This window comes from Athene noctua, chromosome 6 (genome assembly GCF_965140245.1).
Source record: "Athene noctua chromosome 6, bAthNoc1.hap1.1, whole genome shotgun sequence".
NCBI classification, from domain to species: domain Eukaryota; kingdom Metazoa; phylum Chordata; class Aves; order Strigiformes; family Strigidae; genus Athene; species Athene noctua.
The window spans coordinates 13,785,454-13,811,041 of NC_134042.1; the positions used below are offsets into that span (position 1 = coordinate 13,785,454).

Here is a 25,588-nt window from a genome sequence, read left to right on the forward strand (position 1 = left end):
GTCCTCCTGAGAAATATGTGCCTCTGGTAAATCTGCTCCTACCCATAATACTACAAACAATATCCATGGTGGTTAAGACACAAAAACCCCACAAAACATTAATACACAGTCACTGAAGTAAAAACACATAGGTAAGATGTGTCTTACACCACTACGTGTGGTGGTCTGAAATACATCACTTTACTCTTGGTAAAAGAAACGGATGCCTCTCCAGAAGAGTATACTGACAACACCAGATGAATGAAGCTACTACCAATGTACACTGCGCTCCTGCTGTGCTGATGGTTGGGCTTATGTTCTTTGGTACAATGCAATCGTAAAAAGAGAAAAAGTGTTTCACAGAATTTCATGTATGGAAAATTCATACTTTCAGACCATTTTCTCTTTTCATATTTCATACATACGTTTTGTATGAAGCAGAAAAAAAGTTTTCAAGAAGAGACTAAGAATTTACCTACCTAGAAAAAAAAAAATAAATTCCAGAAAATTTATTTTGAAATGGCGATCCTTTTCATATTGACATTCTTGTTCCACAATAACTTTTTCATCTGAGTTTATGCAATTTGCAATTGAGTTATATGAAATTACAGAAAGCGAGCATAGTATCTAGGTTGGGAATAATCATAAAATAGCTACCACAATTTGAATTCTCAACACTCAGCTTTCTTAGTATCTTTGCTACACCTTTATTGTAAAGAAAAAGTCCAATCATTTTAGCATTCTTAATATTGTGAAAAATTAAAATTTTTAAAAAATTATTTTCTCAGAGTTGAGAGAAAACTGATGGGAGTTTCTGGTGAAGAAAGAAGGCGGCAAAATGTTCCACAACACTATACACGGAGCGACAGACCTCCAGTTATACATGCACCCACACTAGACAAAAGTAAATGAGAATGGAGACATTTCTGATTTAGAACCAACTGAATTTTACAAAAGTTAGGGCCATCCAGAAGTTTCCTCTCTAAGCAGTATACATTCGTTACACAGCTTTACTGTCCTGAAGACCACAATGGGTATGATCCCCACCTCCGTGCTGTTTAAAACTAGCAAATAGTAAAGCTATTAGAGTCCTTACCAAGGGTATCTGCATTTCAGATAATCACTCAAGCAGCAGGACCATGCTAAAGCAAACCAAGGCATTGAACAAATCATTCAGGTCCCAGGAAATATACTGGTTTATGGTGCCATCCACTAAGGGTCAAACGATAAGGAAACACATATAAAGAAAGAAGATTTTTACAGATGAGCAAACAGCACAGGTTAACATGAACATTAGATGCAGTGAGCCACAATCCTGAAATTTCTTCAGACTCTTCATGTTCATACTGTATCTCCACTATAAGAGCTTTAATTATCATAAGTTAATCACATCCCCAAGGCATTACAAGGCAGTAGGCAATTGTAGATGCCTCTAATCCCTCTGGAGTGTAATTATTTCATAACCACTACACTTCAGGGTTACCTGATTGCCATTATGGAAAATTTTATTCTCTCTCCTTTCTCAACCCAAGTCTTTTAAAATTAAATGCATCTCTGACCTATTTTACATAATCCCTATTCTTTCCCTTAACATGCAGTGTAGGACTTCATTCTTTTCTTTAGACAGTAGAAGATGGCTAATGTTATTTTCACCACCACTTCATGGCATATCCAGAACAGCATAAACTACTTGGAGGCAGTATTTTCAAAGGTGACAGACCGGATTTGGACAGAGGTTTATTCATTGCTTGATTTAGGAAGGATTATGATCCTCAGCTTCACAATGAAATGTTTATAGAAGACTTGTTGCTGTAAGAAACCAGGGTCAAATACATGCAGACATGTTTTCAGCTACAGCTTACCACCTTTGTGGTGGAAGGTATTTTTGAGGTGAGGACTCATTCCTCTCAAGTTGGTTCCATATAATAAGATAAAACAGGATCAACAAGAACTTTTCTTTTAAAATTATGAAGTCCTCTTTGCTTTGTCCATCTCCACTCTCAAAATCCTGAAGACTCACAAAAAGAAACATAAGTAAAAGAAATCTCACTTGAGGAACAGACCTTTCCATTTTTAGAGACTGCCAATGGCGGATGAAAATTCCATTTTCCTCATCATGAAAGTCCAGGTTAGGAATATAAGGAATTTTAGAAAATACAAGATAAATGAATCATCCTTTCCTCACCCAGCCCCTGGCAGAGCATCCCTACAACTTCCCGTATTACATTCAGGCCTCTGAATGGGAACAACCAGGCCAAAGTTACAGCTTTCAGACTAGGGTATTCCCACTTCTAGGTCCTTTCAGTACCTGTCTATGAAGCTCTGGCAAAATCTGCAAACAAAAAAATTACAATGTCAGAGTTACACATGTACTAGCAGTGTAAAAAATTACAACTGGCAGTGCTCTCATGGCCTTGGTGGGGCTGACATCAGACAGCATCCAGATGCCAGCAGAGGAGAATGAACTAGACTGTGTTTGACCTGATGATGGAAATTTTGGAATATGCTAAAAATATCATTATTCCCCTTAAAGTTTAAAGATCACAAAACCTGCTGATATTTCAGGCTTTCCTCTCCCTGTTTAACAGGTTTGAGGTCCTTATGCATCTGTTTTGTTGAGCTCCCACTGGAAATAAGGGCAAAGAATTAGTAGCAGAAGAAGTGAAATAAAAGGGGGAAAAGTACATTTCAAGCCGAATCTGCCTGCTCAGCAGAACCCAGGCAAGAACACTGTCACTCTTTGGCAGAAGCAATAAAATAATCAATATAACTGAAAGACATCATTAGATGTCAAGCACCTTAGCCAAATCCTGTGGTATTTGCCATCTGATCTTGCATCCTGACATTTCTCTCTCTAAAGTACACTTTTAGAGTGGGACTCTGAACAAATGCTTTCCCTTGCACTATTCAGCAATAATGCACTGACATTTTAAACTATACAGGAGTCCAAACAACTGACAACAACTGTCTCCTGCTAACACTGTAGCTATTTGGCATGGTAGCAAACAGATTTATCTATCATATTTTATTTATGTGATATGCCAACTGGTTACTAATATTGTTCTTATTTGAATTCCCCAATTTTAAAGCATTTCTTTAGACACTGAGAAAATCTTAAGTATTCAGGAGCTTAAGAATTCTGATTTTCAAAAATGACACTCCAGAGTTTCTTTTCTAAACTCATTGAGGGCTCCAAGGCGTGACATCTTTACAATACCAGATATCTAAGTAAAAACTTAGGGCTGAGTTTTTCGGAGTGATGTTTTAAAATTCTGGCTACAGGATAAACCTTCATCTCTACTGCTGGTTTAAGCTGCCATCCAAAGTGTTTAGAGTAAGCTCTGCAGTTCAGATGCCAAGCTTTCTCCTCTAAGGACAACTGAAGCAAGACGAGAGGGAAACAGTTGCTGGGAAAGTAATTTGCCTGCACCAATTCTCCTGAGGTAAACTCGGACTCATTAGATAGGAGCAAATAAAAAACTCTCTGCAGTTCATTGTTTTATTTAAGGTATTGTTAATAAATCTCCTATAGATATCTTAAATATTACTGTAGGATAAATTAGGACAATGGAGACAAAGGCGTCAATAGTTCAAATATAACAATCCAGCCTATGTAATGTGGACTATGAAGCAGGTATCTTTAGTAAACTGTGTTAAAATTTGAAAAGGGATCTATCAATGACTTTTAAAAGTCCTTCCATTTTCTGTTCTCCAGTGATTTCTTGATGCATTTCTATAAATATTAAAATGAAATACTGATCTTCTTGATAATGGAAGCATTTTGTTTTAAGATTAATGACCAAAACACAGGAAAGTGCTTCAGTTCACTAACTTGCAAGTCTATACCACAGTACCGTTAATGTTGTTTCATTAATTGGCTAAAACATGGTGGAAGGGGGCCAGTTTTAACTACTTAAATATATATCAAGTTGGGTTTCCAGAAAAAAAGCAGCACTGATAGTTTTCCAAATCATGAAAACTTAAGATCTTGTCTTTCAAATGGCTCCAATTCCCACAGAATTACCAACACCACTCAAGAAGCCTGAAAATAGCACTTGATCATGTTGTGGGTTGTTTTTTTTTTTTCCTTCTCTGATTTAGTTATTTGACACTGTTTCTTTCTCCTCAAATGGAGCAGAAATGAAGACAGCTAATCTGGACAGAAAGAGCTTAGCACACTGGTAAAAATAAACAGTTCAACACATTTATATACACAGGCTTCAGCTTCCATATAATTGCTCTGAATCTGGCACTGAGAGGGTAAATATCTATATCCTGGGCTCCACCAAAAGCAGTGTGGCCAGCAGGTCACAGGAGGTGATTCTCCCCCTCTACTTCACTCTCGTGAGACCTCCCCTGCAGTGCTGTGTCCAGCTCTGAGGCTCCCAACATACAAAGGACACAGATCCACACAAGCAGGTCCAGAGGAGGCCACGAAGATGATCAGGGGCTGGAGCACCTCCCCTGTGAGGACAGGCTGAGAAAGTTGGGGGTGTTCAGCTGGAGACGAGAAGGCTCTGGGGAGACCTTATAGCAGCCTTCCAGTACTTAAAGGGGGTACAGGAGAGATGGGGAGGGACTCTTGATAAGGGGGTAGAGGGATAGGATGAGGGGTAATGGCTTTAAACTGAAAGAGAGTAGATTCAGATTAGGTATAAATTCTTCACTGTGAGGGTGTTGAGACTCTGGCACAGGCTGCTCAGAGCAGCTGTGGCTGCCCCCTCCCTGGCAGTGCTCAAGGCCAGGTTAGACAGGGCTTTGGACAACCTGGGCTAGTGGAATGTGTCCCTGCCCGTGGCAGGGAGTATGGAACTGGATAATCTTTAAGGTCCCTTCCAACCCAAACCATTCTATGAAATAAGAAAAAAGGTATTTCACTTACATTAAGTAAGTGCTAATCTGAATGGCCTGATTTGGTGGAGTTGCCATTGTGTTTATTGAGAGTAAGATGCAACACCAACACCATAACACCTTACCATCAGAATTGCTATCTCTGGCAGTCTCAGGGGAGAGTGATGGATGGACTGGGAAGGAATGAAGATTTTTAACCATATATTATGAAATACATACAAACACGGAGGGGAACCTCAACAGAAGAAGAACTCACAAAAATCTGACCAGAGGACTGTGAACTCAAGCACTGTCAAAGTAGAAAATTCCAGCAATACTTCAATACTCTGAAGGGGAAAGAAATGAAAGAAAAAAAAAAACAAACAAACAAACAACCAGAAAGAAGCTGTTCAGCATCATCTCTGCTTTCTGTTTGTGCACCTCATGATGGTTCAGGCTCAGCCCGAACTGTAAATGAAATATTTATTAGTTTCTTCTAGAGCACAAGTTCTGATTTAGAAAAATAAAGTGACAGTTTCATACCATTTGCCATTGAAGAGCAAGGACTCAGCATTTAAGAACATTTAAGACCTAGTGGAGCACATACGCCTGCTGGCTGCTAAGCACTAGGGAGTATGACAAAGAGGAGATAGCTGGTAGAGGTCAGCTCCACAAGCCAAAGTGCTGGTTCAGAAATACAATCAATTAATCCTAGTAAGGTGCAACCATTTGCTCCACTGACTTTCAATTGCAGTTCCACAAACCTTAGTTACTCAAACCACAAAGTCACTTAAATATTCAGATTTCTGTCACCACTAGATAGGAGACAGATGGGCAAATCAGCTATGTTTTAAATTTGTGTAGCAGAAAGAACTTTTTTGTTAATCAGGATTTCAGTTACTCTTTCATTTGGTTTCTAGTTCTAAAAGGAATACAAGAACACTTTGCTTTACTTTAAAGATTATATCTACGTTATAAATCATACATGCATCTCAAGAAATCAAAAACATTACAACCCATCAGCAGGTGAAGAGTGCTCTGATTTCACAAGACAGCTGGAAATAAAGTATTATAAGCATTTCCCCTTGGGATGGGGCTTCTCCTCTGCCCACCTCGGAACCGGGACTGAGCTCAAGTCACAGGCCATTAGACTAAGTGCTGCACAGACAGAGGGAGACAGGATGTTCCTCTTCTGAAGAATAGGTAGAAAATACACACACAGAATGCTAGAGGGGATGTACTAATGCTAATAGAGTTCTGCAGAGCAGTTTGTTGGTTTGGGTGGTTTTTTTAATATGCTTTAGAAGTTAAGGCTTTTAACCTAAGTAAGGTAGGGCAAAAAGAAATATCAAATGAATGAGAATGAAGGGAAGTGGTCATGGATGAGAGGCTGTAGGAGAGAAATATTCTACGCACAGCGGGAATTGACTAGTTTAGCTAATGACAGAGCAAAATGACGGGTTAAAGGCTAAACTTAGTCTGACTACATATAAGAAGATACAAATATAGTGAGTGATGTCTTCAATTTATTAATGCAAATTTATACTGACGATTAAAGAACAAAGAGGGAGCTGTGCTGAGGGGGCAGAGATCCTCCAGCAGTGCTGACCCTGGGCTCCTCCCCAGGTGCCTCCTGCAGTGGAAACCATGCCTGGGACTTGGGGTGAGCTCTAGCCAGAACAGGATACACACCTATCTGGTACTTCAAAACTTAAAAGAACTTTATTATTACTTTTAATTTATAAGATTATACCACTTAAGTGCAGAAATGTTTTCATGTAATACAATTATGACTTTATTTTAATTCCAGGATAGCGACTCTAGAGGAGCATCTTCATTTCATTTTTGTATTTTTATACTGTCTTGGTTTTCCTTGGCATCAGTACAGAAATATGCCGAAGTCTTCTCAAAAACAAAACATGAGTTGTCTTTTGGTAATCTGTACTAGCAAGAAGTCACTGATAGAAGAAGGGAATAATACAGGCAAAGCAGTGCTATTGATATTTTTCATTGAACGGACTGAGGCAGAGTGAAGTCAACTGAACTGAAGAAGGAAAAACAGAATCCCAGATCTGTGAAATTTCTCTCAACTACCTACATCACAGGATATTTCTCCCTCTCTTTTCACATATGATAAATGCTGCACACATGTATTCATATACTGTACCTATGCAAAAACCAGACATATACATATGGATAGGTATGCACACACCTTTATGTTATACATGCAAAAATATTAATATTTATATATGTAGCTTTTACTACTAGAGGACAGTTTTTGTACTGCTTCCACCTAATAGTCTAATGGATGCTCTTCTTAAATTTCTTCTTCCTGCTTAATTTCCTATATGATTAATATTCAGAAATCACATATAGATGATTTAAAACAAGTGAAAAATAAAACTGGCCCAGTCTACTGCTGCAAAATCATGGAGAAAATTTATACTACTGTTGGACACATCTAGAAGGATTCAATAATGAAATGTAAAATAATTTTACTGCCTAAAGTAAATTAGAATGATGTCATAAAGTGGTACCAGCAGCTCACAGCCCCTTCCCACAAGCTGCAACACAATATGCAAAAGGTGGCAGAAGGGGCTACAGCCTTTATTTTCACAACTTCCTTTTGCCTGTTTTCCGAAGTGCACCTAGAGAACCAGGTTATCAAGGAGGGAGCACAGGAGGGCCTTCCAGCCACAGTCCCCTCCAGAACAGGCTGCCATGGTTAGAAAAGTCTCCTTGCACATCAGGTTCTGCCCCTCAGGTAACACAGCACTGCTCTCCTAGAGAAATTTTCTCTCCCTGGCATTCAACCCGAGCTTCCCAAGCTGTAATTCATGGTCCTTTGTTATATCATCTGGCATTACCAAGAAGTTCTTGGCTCCATCAGCTTTGTGATTACTCTTCCATCCTCTGTAGGCTTCTATTAGATTCCCTCTTTGCCAGGCTCAACAAGCCCAGCTCCTGCAGCCTGCTGTCATGAGACACATGCTCTAGGCTCCTGATCACCTCAGCAGCCCATGCTGTTAGGACTTGAAGCTCTCCACTGAATAAGCTTTACCCTCCTTGCTACCTGTCACAGTGGTGACAGATGTCAGGTTTTAACAAGGTTTTAACAATCATATTGCCCTAATTTCAAAAACCACACAAGAATATGCTGGTTTCTAGCATGCTTAAGCTGGCCTCTCAGTAAAAACTTTAACTTTCTCAATCTGATTTTCTTTTCATTCACAGCTGACACTCAGGGATAAATATAGCTCAGCAAACAAAAATATACATACATACACACACACTCTTCTTTGTTTACAAGAAAATTATTTAGGGCAAAATCCAGCAACCCTTTTCATTTGTACTTGCACAGTCCTGATCAAAAGCTTGCTGAAGGCAAGGGGAGCATATCCAATGACTTTAGCTGGTTTGGAGTTAAGCCATTAACAATCCTAAAGACAGCCAAATCTGAATTAGCATTTTTTTCAAGGAAAAGTCCAATTAGTAGGTGAGAGATCTCTAAAGTAGATGCAGTATGCTTCAGAAGCTGTAGTGGTCATACACTGTGTAAGATCAAATCCCTTGCTCAGTATGGTATTAAGGCAGCTCTCAGACTTTAACATCAGCTACTCACTGAATACTTATTTTTGTTAATGATAGCAAAGGTATCATCTCAATATCTGGGACAAATCCCAATTTGAGTTATTGCATTTTGATCCAACAGAATCTTTCTACAGCATCTTCACACACAGAACACTTTTTTAGCTCTCAATATTAAGCAGCTTTCAGCTTTGAACTTTATACTTGTTCAACCAAGAGTGGCTGCATTTCAGTAGTCTATGAAATTATTATGTACAGTAAAATCTCTAAAAACATTATGGGTATTTATTTCATTTTAATTTGAACCCATTAGTTAGAAAGAAGACCTATTCTATAGAGGCACATCCAATTCAGCAAATTTAGCTTCGATTTTTTAACATTATTACCACTAAATTACCTTCCTCCAGAATTATATTGGCTGAAACAAGATACTAATTTTGTCTCAGACTAAACTACATACTGAAAGCTACTGGCCACTTTAATTAGTTTAGCACTCTCAAAATCATTAAAATGAAAAAAAAAAGTAGAGGAAACTAAGAATAAGCTGCATGTCACACACTTAATTTCCTCTGTAGCTTCATATTGCAAGTTTGATGTCAAAGATGTTGGTTCCATCATCCATAAAAAAGTATCCAAACATGTGGCTTTTCCACCAACAGACAATCCAAAAACCATGAATAAAGACACAGTAACTTAAAAGGCAGGTGATAGAATAGAGACAGCAGTGTGACTTACAGAGAGAAAAAGCACAGATTATATGGAAGGCAGAGGACAGTTTATTTACCCCGTGCAGTTCAAAATATCAAATCTCCCTCCCCATACCCAGTATTACAAAGCCACCCTTGGTCCCCAGTAACACCATGATGTCAAACACCTCAACTGACCTTCAACGTGTCACTACCCAGAGACTGTAACGCAAACCTTTTGCATTTATTTCTTTGAAGCGTTGCTCTCAAAGGCTCTCTTGATAGGGCCAGACAGATTACCAGGACCACTGACACTGTTAGTATTGCTGATGCTTCAGCTGCCTTGAATACAAATAAGTACTGTCAGCTGCTTCTTCCTGAGGACTTCAAACATTTTCACTGGCATATACACACAGGGCAAACTTCTCTATAAGCTAAATGTACCTGCTAGTTTTAAAATGGGTCCCAGCTTCCCCACATACCACCCAGGAACCAAGGCAGGCAGACACGGACACCGAGATTGGCAACAAACATGCAGACTAAGCAGACTCCTGGATCCTCCTATACCTGTTTTTCCACATTACTTATAAAGATCCTCTCGAACACACAAGCTGAGGAGGCAGAGACAAAAACATGCATGTCCTCAGGTGATGTTCCCTGCACTTCTTCAGAGAAGAAAAGGCCACCAACCTCAGTTTCCCTCATATGGTGTCAAGACAACAACTTTGAAGGCACAGCTGGGAACACCAGCACAGACTCTGGCTGTGCTTCTTACACACTTTCTTCAGCTGCCCACCCTGGGAGACCACTTGCTGCAGCAATGGAGTAACCTAAGAAGCAGAGCAAGCTGTCCTGTACCCCTGCAGTCCATCTGCACATGCTTCCTTTCCCCCTGGGCCCCTGTGCTCACTTACAGAGAGCATCACTACTTCATCAGGCTTCAAAGCATTAAGATCCACCAGAAGGTAGGTGGTTCTGTCCTCATACGCTATCACAAAGGAGTTGTTTTACCCTACACTGCCTGCCCAGCCAGTCATAATAAATGAAAAAGGATGATCTACAACATTTTCCTCATATTTAAAATTGGTTTTGGAGGGACCTAGTAATCTGTGCCATTATTCTACCTCCTTGCTTCTCCACAGGACAAGATGTAATCCTCACATTTCTGTAAATTATGATGATGAGGTATTTCATGAGAGGTTTCATTTTAGCTCTGCAGATACACTACTTCCAAAAGATGTTTTGTACACCATCACTTAATTACTCGCACCACTGCAGGTAGATTTGTGATCTTTCTTTGATGTGTCGTCCTGCCGCATGGAGCTCAGTACATAGAATCTGACAAGCATATCAGCTTCATCTGTTGAACTGCTAAACCACAAAGAAAGTCAACAGTAACAAATGCAAGGCAGGTAACATTTGGATTACAACACTGAAAAACAACTTTATGAACACAGCTGAGCCAAGCAACTCTACAGCAACACCAATGAAGTACATCAATTCACTGCTGCCACTCCAACAGAGTCAGAACAAATATTCTGACCGACTTCGACTTCATTGGAGGGTGTCCTCTTTACATAATGGATTTTGATGCTAACAACTATTTCCCCTTTAAGAACAGCAACTCTAGGATGCTATTTAATCAGACCATGATCTATCCTGTGCATTCCTAAATGAAGCAAAACCAGCAAATTCTTCTTTTCTATCTGTTTCAAAGACAAGGGGATAAAAAACCACAATGAAAACACTACAAAAAGCCATTAAAATAAGGGATAAGTGATTCTGTCATCAAGTTCTTCATACACTGGACAAAGACCTTGGACAACAGTACCACAATAGCACTACCCATTTGGAATTTCCAATGCCTTGAAGAACCCTACATTTAACAATTTTGAGATGCACTTTAGCAACCACAACAACAAAACCCCCAAAATGTCAAATGCATAAATTGAGGCCACTGTATCCCGAATGATTAAACCAAAGTGATCTAATATTCATACTTTCCCCAGAGTATGTCTCTTTGTTTTTGAGTGCCGTCTTGAGACTCTTTGGCAGAGAGGAAGACTACGAAGTGCAGTTGAGCAGTTCTCTTGCCTGAACCGCTCTCAAGACAGCACTTTGAAACAGGAAGAGACAGGACTCAGGAGAACACATAAATATCTTATAAGGTGCTGGAACAGTCAGTAATTAATTTTTCAGCAAGGAGAAGCTTTTATTTCAGCAATGTGTAAAAAATAAATTTTGAATTCTATACCCACTGCCTGGCTACTCATGCTCTGACCCAAAGTAATAGCAGAAATGGAAGAGTCACGATTAAGGAACCTGCATAAAACAGGCCAAGAGCCCCTGCTTTTATTTAACCCAATTTCCATGACAATATAGGAGAGCTATATTTCCATTACAGAACTCTGTGGAAAATTTTGTTTCTTTCTGTATGAACTAAGAGAAAAAGAGCACTCTGGTTTTAATTAGGACGGGACAGGGGTGGATCCTGAAAGCTTTACCTCCTTCAGGACAGAAATGCTTTTCTTGTTCTGGAGTCTGGGGTAGGTTAGACAAAGCACATACGCATTAGACACATCAAACAGGAATGTCCAATTTTTATGGGAGCATTACTTTAAAAGTTACAATGAGCCAGATTCAACACATGATCTGAGGGGAGAAAAGTGCTCCCCCATCCCTCCTCTCCTTCCTAAGCACCGATTTTGTCTGAGGCTCTTCCCACACAATCTTAACCCATTGCTCCTCAATATATTGCTCTTCCAACATGTGGGACCACTTGCCCAGTTCCAAGCTATTCTCTGCAGTCCTAAGTCAAAAAAAAAAAAAAAAAAAAAAAAAAATTAGTGATAGCCTCAATTATCTCCCCGATTAGTTGACCTGCTATGTCTGCCAAAATCTGGAGGACAGCTTCGGACATGCACCTAAATGGTTTCCTACACATTTCCACTTTCAGCCAGGAAGCCACAGAGAATCCATTTCTTGTGATGCTTCTGGAAAAATTTCCAAGATCAAGAAGTTATCAGACTGGAATATGAATTTGAAAATGTTAAGTTCTCCTTATCTAACAGGAAGGAAGAAAGAAATTAAGTTCCTACACCACTGCTGCAGCCCACCACTGATGCAATAGTCCCATAATAAAGATGATAAACAAGATTACTTTGATAAAAAATGTAATGATTTTGATATATTGTTTCATTCCACAAAACAGAAAATGTATTTTTTAAAAAAAAAAAAACAAACAAGAGTCATGGGAAGAAGGAAAAAAGCCAACAGAAGTCAGAAGTCCAGCTGTGACAACACACACCTGATGCCACAGGATTGGGTTCAAATACCTGCTCTCAGTGAAGCAGGAAAACAATTTAAATCAATGCAATATGTTGAGTGGGTGCACTGCACCTGAGGTAGTCTAGGTCTTCATGTCTGGATGTGATAAATAACACCACCAGGAACCCAATAAAAATCCTTACTGATACCTTGTACACAAGTTTTCATAAACAGTTTCTTTAAATAAAAAAATTCTCACCCTGATACCCCCAAACAAATGTACCTCACAGCATTTGGTTCCTCTGTGACTTATAAAGCCATTTTATGATGAGTCAACTATTTGTTCAGCTGCCTACAAACTTACTGAGCTAACAATGAACAACAATTCTTACTAAATATTCCAGATGTTTCTTTCAAAGGTCTCATCCTTCGGAATTCAGGAAGATAATACAGATTTCCATTAGGTAAACATTTTGTCAACAGTAATTCAAGTTTTGTGCACTAAGCATTCCACAGAGCTAAAAAAGACTCCAATTTCTGATTTCTTGGACCAGGTTCCAGCATTAGCAATGAATGCTTAAGATAAAAGGCATCAATGTTTGAGGGGAAAAAAAAAAAAAAAACAAAAAACAGACAAACCCGAAACTTAGTAAATACGTATGGACACAGACGGCGAGGTCACTGGGTTACCAAAGACAGAATATCATAACACAGATGAAACATTCAGTGCTCCAGCTAAAAGCAGCCACATTTGACTGTCACCTTGTTACTCTTAGCACTTACAAACTGTTCACTATAGGCAGTAGAAAAGTCCTTTTCCAGCAATACCCAATCACTTGTTTAGGCATTCATCACCATACTCCCCACCAACTTCATTCTGCTCAGTTGGTGGTGGTGTTTTTCTCTGGATTTTGGGTTTGGGGTGGGGTTTTGGGGGGTTTTGTTTTTTTTTAACATCAGAGGCAGCCAGTAATTAGCGAAGCTTTGACTTCATGGACAGCAACACCACAAAGAGGGGTTCCTTGTGCACCCCACAGGCACTCTCCAGCTTCAATCTAGGGCTGGGTTTTGACCTTTCCAAGAGTTCTTGACAAGTTTTGTTGAGGTGAAATTGAAAGATAACTCAAGATCTGGATGTGACTTTTACCCAGACTGCTGAGCACCAGGGGGACGAACAGAAGGACATGTAAGAAGCCCCTTCAGGAGTTTACCCTGGCGAGGTGTGGGGGTGCCTAGGGAACCCAAAGGATTATTTTGTGCTGAAGCTGCTGCCTTCCCTTCTAAGCTGCTAATTTCCCACAGGATGAAACTGTCAGGTCCTGTGGATACAGAACCCAAAACCATCAGAGACAAGATGGACAGACTAGTATTTTCTGGACATCTCAATTCATACTACTTCAGCATCTCTAGGGTATTTTCTTTTGCAGTGGGTGTCTATCTGCTACAAAATCAACCAGAATCAAATGATTTCCAACAGACCCACAAAGAGGTGGCAAATTGTCACTGTTTTCTTACGCTTTGGATTCAAGTCCGTCTGCGAGGTGTAAGCCCAGAAGCTAAAACAGCCGCCTCCTCTTGTTACAATCTCCCTCCAATAACCAGTTTCCCAGAACAGGGATTTTGCTCACCCTGTTCAAAATACTCTTGGAGTGGCACGGCTGCCACAGAGAAAGCTGGTCAACTGATAAGTATGCATAAGCATGCAAAAATTTAAGACACTAGGGAGAAAATAATTAAAGTAATGGAGCCAGTTTACTCATTCCTACATGTTTTTGTAACTCATTTGGAAAGAAACATCTCAGCTGTTTGTCCTTAAATGCCCCAGGAAGCTCTCTGCAACTTGACATATTTAAATGGTTTCTCTGGTCATCAACTTTTTTTCTCTCAGCACTTCAAATGTAAAATCAGAGGAGTAAAGCAGTGTTCACCACAGGGTATATGCCCCAGCACATGACCATGTCCCTCTTTTCATTGCTCTCCCTCAGCCTGGCAGATGAACTCACTGCTATTGAGACAACATTGGCCTAAAGAATGCCCAACCTTCAGTTAAATTTAACCAACTTAAAACAGCTATACTGTGAGAATAGTGAGACTGTCAAATGAAACACTTGGCGGGGGGGGACACACGACAGACGACACATAAAATCAGGAAACTGCAAAATGGAGTATGTAGCTTCAGCGTGCCTTTGCCTGCACCTCAGAGGTGACTCAGGGCCTCACTCTATGGCCAAATGTTTCTCAAATAAATCAAGTTTATGCAATTAAAGACAATGATAGCAGCAACATACTACAATTAGAGCTTGCATGCAGCCCACAAGTGGAGTCAGATACTTTTAAGACTATTGAAGAACTGCTTTAAGTACTTCTAAATATCTTTTGCAATTCTAAGTCAGAAAATGCTGGGGTTTTTAAAAGCAATCTTGAGTCTTAACTCTCTCTCCAAAATGCATCACCCTTCCAGTTCTCTAATTCTTTCTTCCTACATTTGGTGCATTCTCCTTCAATCCTCTGTTTTTCCTTCGAACACTATTACCCATGAATGTCAAGACATACAAACACACACAAAATTAACAGTTTAGCAAAGACAGAACCAGAGCACCACAAAACTTTTAGCCTGTCACAATTTCACACAAGTTTGGGTCAAGGTCTTTCCTATGCCACCTGAAATCGTCAGACATCTCTTAAGTGGAAGAGAGCACCGCTGATGCTAAACACACTATGAAAAACTTAAACACCATTTTAACTGTTGAAAAAGAAAACATAAGTTTCTTTCTTGCATCCATAAAGGAAAGCCTGTTATAATTCAATATGTTTTAAGTGTTTTCCAGTCAAAAAGACTTTAAAAAAAATAAAATCACTACCAAAATAGGTCACCTTTCCTGGTAAGAGGACCAAAGAAAAAAGCACTTAGGCACTCTGTTTCCAAAGAACAGATGCTTTCACTTATTAAAAAAAAAAAAAAAAAAAAGTGGGTTTAGTCACTGCTTTTTCCACAGATAACTTCCCAGATACAAGCCAATGGTTGAACTATCTTCAGCATATGGACAACAGTAGTGCCATTATTGAAGCTCTGTTTTTCCATGCATAGGAAAAATATAATTAACTGTAGTTAATTTTACTTAACTTTACTTTATAGTTAATTCCAGTTAATTTTGCTATTAAGAGCCCAGTGGGGAACAGTGCAAGTGACAAGAACTCAGTGCTGCCAAGGTTTATGTGACATTTTGTGCAAGTTATTGAATGAGATAATTTGTATGTAGCTACAAGCCATGTTTAACAAAATTGCGTGGATTTACTGATGGGGAAAGGCATCTAATTATAGCATCAGTGAATGAAATATTCCCTTTATCTGGGGCACCACTGAAACAGCTCCTGCAGCCATGGCCATGCCAACAAGTAAAGGAGAATTGTGCTCACAATTACAGAGGTTATTAAACAGCCTCCACAGCCCTCCAGTCCCAGGTCTCCTTGCTAAACTGCCAACTAATGCAAGACATAAGGAAAAAACCATGTGAAATGTTAACAGAGCCAGAGAGGAAAATTCTTCATATGCAATGGCCACCAAACCTGCTTTCAACAAATGGGGGAAAAATACAAGTCAAAATAGCTGGTAGAGGAGAACAGAAGTGATATCTGCAGCACGATGTTCTAAGACTCTGGTATACAAAACTGTTTTCATCTAGACCTTAAAAACATAACCACAAAACCATTTCTATTTGGCTTCAATTTCACAGAACCCCCTTTTTTAAACAAAATTAAAATATGAACAAAATTGGAGTTGATCTGCTTTCTCTCTCAACAAACAGATATGAATAGTTCATTAACACATTCCTTGATTAAATTATTCTTCCTACCTAATCCACTCATTCTACTTTCAATTTAAGCATTAGAAAAATACATACTTTATCATTTCTTCTCATATATGCCACAAATATGTATCACTTTACCTTCAGAGGTACTGAATTATTGGTCCAAAGTACAATTTCCACACACTTCAATGCAAGGTAATATTAATGAGCTCCACTAACATCAAAGAAAAGCAAAGTAGGGAGATATTTAAATGAACACCTTTGCTCATTTCTCCCCCCTCCCCTCAAAAATATGTAGCCTTTGAACTAAAATATCGAATATACTCAAAAATGAGAATACAATTTTTTGTTAACCAGATCTCTGCACTTCAGTGTCTGGTTAACCGGTTACTTCTCATTTTCTTCAGTTCATTTAACTTTGGAAAGACAAGGAAAAAGACACAGGACAACTGCAATAAAGAAAAAATAAAAGGAATAGCTTCCCCTTGAACATGGTATGACAGCTTTTCATGAAAAAAGAAAGCATGCTTCAAAATGTCTTACGATGCAAAACATGAGTTTTTAAATGGAACTTAATTTGCATATTTCATCGTCCCGCACATGTAATTCTATTTATTGAAATGAATCCTCCCACTCTATCGCAGAGCTTTATGAACTTTTCTTATGAAAGAAGTTCATAATCCTCTGGAGTGATATTTTATTAATCAGGATAGAATAAGGGTTTAGCTAAAGTTCTATTACAAAACAAAACAAAAAGCAGGTTTGTGTGCATTTCATCCAATTCCATCCAAACTTTATCATCTTTAATATTAGGGTTCAAGACTGCATCTGAAATAGTGAGAAGATGCCTCCTGGAATGAGTCAGATTGACAGCTCTCTACTACCTCACTATTTTGTTTTGCTTTTCATAAATGAAAGAATCTCATGGCTAAAATGATGCTTTAGGCAGAAAGAAAACACTCATAATCAGCCTCTTGCCCAAAAGAACATGAAAAAGTAAATCAACAAACATAGTGAAAATACTCCAAGACCATAACTTAAAATGCTGACAACAACAAATACAGAGAATGACATGAGAAAGATGCTAGGGGAATAGGAAAGATCCCTTTCCAAAAATGCAAGGCACTATATGCTACAGCTAGAAGAGCATAATCCTACCCTCTAGCCAAACCATCCCTTTTTATCTTGGTATTCTAAATTTGCACTGGTCGCTTTGCTAAAAATATCCTTTGAAGTTGTCATAGCTATTGGTCCTGGCTCGTCTTATTTCTGCCTGTGAAACAGCTAAAGTAATAGATCACTGTAATTAGACTTTTATGGGTGCAAGAGACAGTTTTGTTTCAGTTACAAACAGGAACAGAGGAAAGATGAGCCAGAGAAGAAAACTAAATAAGACAACTGCTTCTGAATATGGAGAAAACTACACACACACAAAAAAGATAGCTAGCTATAGGCTTATCACCAAAATCAAATACAAAGAGGGATACAATATACGCGAGGTAAGGCAACCTTTACACAAGAGCTAAGGCCACCTTTTCCAAGAACAGAAAGACAGATTTATATCTGTAAAACACGAACTAATTATTCTGTGCATGCATTATTTGAATGGAAAGATTTAATGCATACAGGATATATAAGAAAATATATATACATATATATCTCTTTTTTTACAGTATCTTACATATGTTCTAAGAATGTACTTCCTATATTAGGCTAAACAATATAATCAGGAAAAAAAGTTGTTTGTTCATCCTCATTACTTCAAAGGCATGTAAGTATGTGTGCATATATATATATATATATATGTATGTATTTATATATCTAAAAAGAGAAACAACAAAGCAGCTATTTAAGGGTCTGTGTACCTACCACCTTACATGCATTTCCCTATTCATAACTTCTCACACCACCTACTAACCTGAATCTGACCTCAGCTCAGTCTTAACTATTACTGAAAGACAAATGATGGAAAGAAACAACAAACCACAGCTTCCAAAAGCCCTTCCTGCAGATGGATCACCTCCATCTGACTAACATGTTTCTGCCACTTGTAAGACAGCTTTGTTTGTGTGTAAACAGCGATGCAATTCAGCTTCTGAAGTCCTCTGGGCGCTAACTTCGTGCAACCTCACACTAATGCCTTAGGTCATTAATCATTCATACTCATCTTAACAGATGCGGAAATCAAACACACAGTTCCCAGATTTACCACAAGGTTCCCGTGACAGCTACAGTCAAGGTCAGTGGCATTAGCTTTGTTCAAGGACACCAGCACAAGTCAAACTTCAGCAGTACAAATTGTTTGCTATTGCGTGACTGAAGGATGTTTGCAGGTATTTTAGACAGTCCCTGTTCAAGGTAATTTGAAGAAGGTACAAACCTAAAGCCAGAAAGATTTCTTGGCTCAACGTGTCTCCTCTACTTTTGCAAGAAATGTTTTCACGCAGGCCTCTTCAAAAACATGCCTACACCTATCCTAAAACCAGCTGGCTTCCTTGGCTGCAGTACTCCATGCAGTGACTGCTCCAGAACTCCAGTTTTCTGATAACTGGGAACCACCTCCTAATTCCCAGACTGCACTTATTCATCAGAAATTTATAAGAATTTGTGTGCACACCACTACTATCCTCAGTTTAGTAAGGTCTTCTCCCTGCCTGACATCCCTTAGAGCACTCTTGCAGAGTAATCACATCTCTCCTACCTCATTTTGTGTTGCTCAGCTAAATAAGCCACTTTTTTCTAGTCTATCCTGTATAACCAGGTCATGTTTTCTGAAGACAAGAGATGACACCAGAGAAGACTACACCATGACCTAGATGAGGCCGTATCACTGGCCCTTTGCATAATACTACTGACACCTTTCATTCCCCTGGAAATATTTCTCCAAGACATTCTGGGATCATATTCATGTTTTCCATTGCCATTGCACGATACTGGTCAATGACTGTCCTATGACTCACCAGCATACTCGGGTCTCTCTTCTCTGATGCTCCTGCCCAACACATTTGTTGCGCCCAGCCGCTTCCATCTTTGTCCTCCACTGTACAGCCTCTGTCTCTCTGTAGGACTAAATTTAATGCCACTACTGTGATTCCTCTCCCCAAGATTTTATTGTATGGAGAGGAAAATTATTGAATGTTATACCTGTTATTACAGGGAATCTTCTAGATAAAAAACACCTGGCCTTCACTACAGCCATAATTTAACAAGTGGCCCATCTTGCACACAGGCGTTTCCCCCTCTCTATACAACACTGTGCAGTCAAAAGTTAGAGACACAATAAATCAGTTGGATAAAGAAATCAGCAAGGTTCAAAAAATGGTCAACTTTTGTTTACAGCCAAGTCACATGAGTACTTGCAGTAATAAATTAACTAAAGCCTCCTTTTCAATGGGCAGTACAGAAGTGCAGAATTAAAGCTGCCCTGATGCCTAACCTGTACATTAACACATCTTGGTAACAAGATCGGGTTTAAATTTATTTTTCAACATTAACAATGCTAGTTTTGGGGTTACTTATCAAAAACTGTGTGTGCTTCAATTCCTGAAGGACTGATATGTAGTCTCAAATTCAGTCCTAGTTAATCCTGGGTTAGTGCTGTTAGTCTGGAAACAAGAGTAAGAAAGAAATGTCAAGAGCAAGATGGCTTAAAATGCCATAAAGTAATCTTCAACAGCAGCACAGAAAAATCTTTGATTTAATATTTGAAGACTACAGGTCTGCAGTGTTATCAACTCATGTTATCATTATCATTGTAGTTTTGTAACAGAAGCAATTGTGTGAGAATCTCAGATTGCATGTACAAAAGTAAGATTCAAGGCCTTTCTTTACATGCAGCAGAATCTTAAAATATAACTCAAGAGACAAATAAAAAGAATGCCAAAAGTACTCCACAGTTGAAATGCATTTTAAGTTCTGCTGCCTCTCACTAGGAAGAGCATAAAACCTTGAAAGGTTTAGGAAACCTCAAAAAATATGCAGACTGCTTTCATTTATTAAAGAGTTGTATGCATGAAATCCATCTGATTTTAACACATTGCAGCTTTTTATTTCTTTGCAAAATGTCATCATGTGGACTATACCCTTGTATTTTTGTCTGCTCTTGGTTGCTTGGACAGTGTCCTATTGAGATAGTGTCATATTCAGATTGCTGTTAGCACAATGGAAGAGCAAACAAATAGTAAGTAGTCTTGGTCTCCTGACTAGCTCCCAAAACCAGCATTACATTTTTATCTGAACAGCGAATTTTAACAACAGTCTTTTCCCCCATCTTTCTGCTTCGTGGTCCATACAGTTTTTGCATGCATACATCTGTCTTCACAACTGCTTGTTCTCTCATTTCTCACCCTATCACCATGCTGAACCAGGTCTGACAGCAACACTCCACCTATTTGCCACAATTGGAACCCTGAAATCTGCCTGGAGAAAAGCTGCTAATGTAAGGTTGCTTTTTTTTAAAAAAAAAAAAAAAAAGTGATTACAATTCAGATCTTAAATCAGCATTTTAAAAGAGGGTAAGGCTGCCAAGTACTGAAGGTAGCAAACAACTCAGATTTTTCTGAAAGCATCTTGCGGCAGCTGCAAGTTTGTATTACATTTACTTAGAACAGTAATTGCCTTTGGAAATTAGATTTTCCTGCTTGTTCAAAAGATTTACAATGAGTAACCATAAAAATTCAAAATTTAACTCACTAAGTGCTGGTGTTAACAAGCAGATATAGGAGATGTGTCTGCCCAAATTCAGCAGAGATAGAAATACACCATCAGACAATCCAGGTCATTTTTTTGAAGATATCTCTCAGTGCATGCATGCTCACAGTGGTTCTAAACATCTCTAACACCACAGTTTGCAAACTCTTCCCCATCCTAAGAGATCTCTCACAGGAACAAGTACACTTTGCTATCCAAGCAAGATTTTCATTCCTGTGTTTTCGCCCTTGTTATATTCACCAGGTGCTCCTAAACAATTCTTCCTTATTGGTATTTTCAGTTCTTAAGACCTAAATATTCTGATTTTTCTTTTCTTTCAGTGACATGACAATTTTCTACCATCTTTTCTGTAAGAAGATTTGATTCACCAGATTTTGGTTATCGATCGACTAATAGGTCTGGTGCCAGAAGCTGTCCATGAACTGTCTGTCCTTCAATACAGTCTGCAAGAAGGTGGATTTTCAGACCTGGATTATTGGAACGATAAACCAAAGAACCCCTGGGACATAGTAACCAGCACTTAGAAGCCAGAAAGGCAATCAAGGGTGGCTGGATTTCAAGGGAATGTGACAGGCATTTAAAAATCAATTGGTATTTTCTGTTACTGTTTGCTTGGAGTGTGTTATTCTCCTCTCACTGACTTTTTATTGCATTTCTTTTCCTTCCATGCCGCAGCACCCACACAACGCTCACAGACTGAAGTGAGGACTGGGATGTCACTCACTTCCCCAGAAGTCCTTGTGTATTGACATTACCTGCTCCCACGAAAAAGGAGGGTAGAGCATTTCAAACAGTCTTTTTAAGCACTGCATACCACTCTTCCAGTAGTAATCTCAACAAAAAATACATCAGCGTCTTCTCCACATGCAGCCAGACCGATGGTTCCTACATTTTACCCACAGAGCAGTACTTAAATGGCAATGCAATTTTTTGCAGCGCCTTTAAATTTTTCACTGGGTATCACTATGCCAAAGAAGATAAATGACAGGCACATCCTTACTGCAGCACTACTGATAGCCCTATAACCAGCCCAGGGCTAAGTACTGAGACATACAGAGATGAGAGGAAGCACAGATCCTAGGAGTGGGATGCAGCTTGCTTAATTATAGATGTCTACCATATGACACAAGTACCTGACAGCTAGGTGTTGAGGCACCCATGATAGTCAATGGAGACCTAGTCAATAAAGCTCATGTAATTTAGGGTACAATTTGTTTTAACAAGTGTAGGGTGAGGCATATCACACCCTGAAGACTACTTACCCTAATGAATGCATCTGCACTACCTAATCCACACACTGACGTCTTCCAGAACAGCAGGGCAACATTGAGAATTTTGGATTTAAAAAATAACATGCCTCACAATTTGATAAATATCAGCCCCCAAAAGGTTAACCATGAAGGTAGAAAATAAGTCTTATCTCATTGAGACCATCTGCTGTAGCAATCAAAGCAGTTAGAATCCATTTGCTTGCAGGAGTCTATAGAGAGAATCACAAAGTAATTGGAGTCAAAATAAATTAGTTTATTTTGTTCTGCATGGCCAAAATCCATCCCACTTAAGTTTTACCTACCTAAGTAAAGAGAATAGCCTGTTCTAGGCCTTTCTCCATAAACAAAACAGCAGAGGTTGCTCCAAAGGGACACTCAGCACCACCTAAGATCTAATTTGTTCTTAAGATGTGTGTATCTCTTGCCAGTGATTATAAAGAAAACCAGGCTACCACAACCACCTTCTTGGCTTATGAACTTCAGATAGACCTCAGTGAGTCTCAGTAAAGAGGGCATGAACAATTCAGGGTTGTACTTGCAGGTCTCTCCTCTCTCAAAACCCACAAACAACACAGTTATGACAAGCAATAAAATCGTTGGCAGAGCAGGAATTACTGTGGCCTACCCTTTTTCTTCTTCCTTAGGGGAATCAACAATTACATCTCAAGATCCCTGCTGTGAGAAGTAAACCTTTTCTTTTACTGTGACACAATACCAACCCCGGACCGTACAGTATGTTGGCAGATTGTGTTCTGTATTTCAGGAAGTCCAGTGCAGTGTTTTCCTCACTCATTACTGGCAATCAAGGCATTTGAAAGGAAATGAGAGATGAAGAGCTAAACACTCATTTGGAGAGAGGAGAGATAATCAAGAGAATAAAAGTCTTATCTCAGATTTTGCATATGATTTCTCAACACTAAGGAACATATTATTGATGTGTAACACATATAACTAATATCAAACAGTAAATTAGATTTAGAAAGTTAATCACCGATGGAAATTAACTTTTAAGAATAGGCAAATAAAAAAGCAACAAAACCCCTCAACAAAAAACAGTGACAGACAGGTGTTAGCTTAATATTGACAATACACAACAGAGTATTACTGAACAACGTATGGGGCATGCTCTTCTAGAAGAGAACTATGTATTTTGACAGATGATGTATTATGAAGGGCTGGTAATACTGACATCTGAGAGCACCAGTAAGGAGATATGAATCAAATGATATGAGTATGTTCTCCATTGATACCACAGAACTTGCAAGGCTCATTCTACAGCAACAATAACGAAACATTAGAAAGAAATGGAGAAATCCATAAGTAGAAATGCCATGAGATGAATAGAAAGTAAGGCACATTCAAATAAAACAATGGTTTCAAGAATAGGTAAGTGGATTCTCTGCAGTCACAGATTTAATGCCTTAATCATCTAGATCATGCAACTAGAAACTTCTTTCATCTCCCATATCTGCTTCAACTTGCTGGGGTGTTGGACCTCTTCACAAACAGGTTCTAAAAAGATAATCTGACTAGCTGACTACTGCTACTTTCAAATTAGCAGCCAAAGTGTGTTCATAACACATTCAAAACAAACAAGCCTACACATTACCCAGAAAATTTTCCCATGTTAACAATTCCAGATTCCAAACCAAATATGCAACAACTAAACCAAAGTTATGGTTATCAAAAAGTAACACTTTAAACAACTTACGCACTACATGAAACCTAAATTATTTTCTCAGCATATGAAAGTCATCCAGATTGCAATCATGCAAGCAGAAAAGAGTACCATGTACACCCAACACACTTTAGTTATTTATAGCTATTTTGTAAGGTGTAAAAATGAGTGAAAATATAAATTTTACTCAGGATCATACTACACAAGGAAACTTGATTTGAGCTAGCCTTGTAGCTCTTAAGTTAACAGAATTGTAACTTGAGCCATGCAAGAAATTTTATTTTTGTCAGAACCATACACAACTTTCACACGCTACACAAGAAATATTTTACAGGCTAAATAAAATGTATTTACATGATTTCATTAAATTACAAAAACACTCAGATACACCTACCCCAGAGTAAAACAATGCCTTAGCAAATGGGTCAATAGGTTGCTTTCTTATAATACCTCCAAAGTACTTCAGAATAAGACATTTTATCGTGGCAAAAGAATGTTCTTCGACATCATGTGTTTCTGTTATTTTACCTTTGTCTAATTAATTTTTCACTAGCACTTGAGATGTTTCTCTTTTTTAATTTAAGCAATGCAACAAGAATTAATAACTGCCTGCAAAGAATCAAACTGTTAAGTCATGCAACAAAAACCACAATAGGAAAATAGAAAAAAAATGTACTAACAGGTTGTATGCCAGCTGCTTTATGCTTAGTGTGATTAAACTTGGAACCACATAAGAGATTTTTGCAAAAAGCTCCAAATCCTTACCTTTCTGTAGACTATCATATTTGGAGAACTCTCCTCTGGGTCAGCAGTTTCCACATTACTTGGATCTACGGGCGCCTGGGCCATGTTTGCCTCTCGTCACTCAGACTGAAAGGACAGAAACAAAAGTCAGCATCACTCCAGGCTGTAGGGGAGCGAGGCGAGGACACACAACTACCTCCAAGGCAGACAGATGACAATGGTACAGAGGGAACCATGCTCCAGACTTCACCCAATGCAGGATTTTATCACACAGCGTCAGACAATTAAATGCTTCGAACTGACTTGTCTAAAGCACAATGCCCCAAGAGCAAGACTGTCAAATCACATACAGCTGTGGTTGGGGTCATCCCACACACACACACACACACACACTTCTCCCCCTGTTCTGATCTTTTATCATGAGCTCCCATCCAATAAAAGACAAATTAATACTTTGCACACTTCCTTTCTCTACACAAACAGCTTCGACTTTTCTAGGAGCTTGTGAGGTACCCTCAAACAAAAAGCCAAGGAGGATAAAAAGCTTGCTGTGAGACAGAATGAAACCCCACTGGAATCAGCAGGTTCAGACTGTCGGGCACCACTGCCAGTTGTCACCTGCAGACACTCGGAGTCACCTTCGGCTTTCCCCAACTCCCGGGCAGCAGTCATGAACCAAGTAAGCACCTCGCCTCACCTCTTCTCATGATACAGCTGGGAAAAGGCAGCAGCACACAGACAAACAACTGTGCATAATACACCTTAACATGAACTATCTTCTAGAAGCAGAGAAGTGCTGCCTTATCTCTTCCAGGGCATGCCAGGCTTGAGGCAAAAACATTAGTTTAAAATTTAAAAAAGGGGCCAAGGGCAGGGAGGACACTTTTACATTCTAAATCAAATGTTGTATTTTAAATTTTTCTTCCACCAGCACATTTGACAAGTTACATCTTAAATTAAATGCTGCTGTGGAACCATGTGGTGACCTTTCCTAGCCTAAGAAGTAACACTGCCTTTTACAGACAC

General features: G+C 39.0%; 1 protein-coding gene across 5 annotated transcripts in view; it reads right to left on the reverse strand.

The window, feature by feature from the left end:
• RGS6 (regulator of G protein signaling 6) overlaps positions 1-25,588 on the reverse strand; it is a 289,933-nt gene that overhangs the window by 251,584 nt on the left and 12,761 nt on the right. For all 5 annotated transcript variants that reach the window (XM_074909645.1, XM_074909642.1, XM_074909643.1 and 2 more), the window contains exon 2: positions 24,584-24,688. In XM_074909645.1, coding sequence (XP_074765746.1) covers positions 24,584-24,667 — 84 coding nt within the window. In that variant the 5' untranslated portion in view covers positions 24,668-24,688. The remainder of the gene's footprint in view (positions 1-24,583; positions 24,689-25,588) is intronic.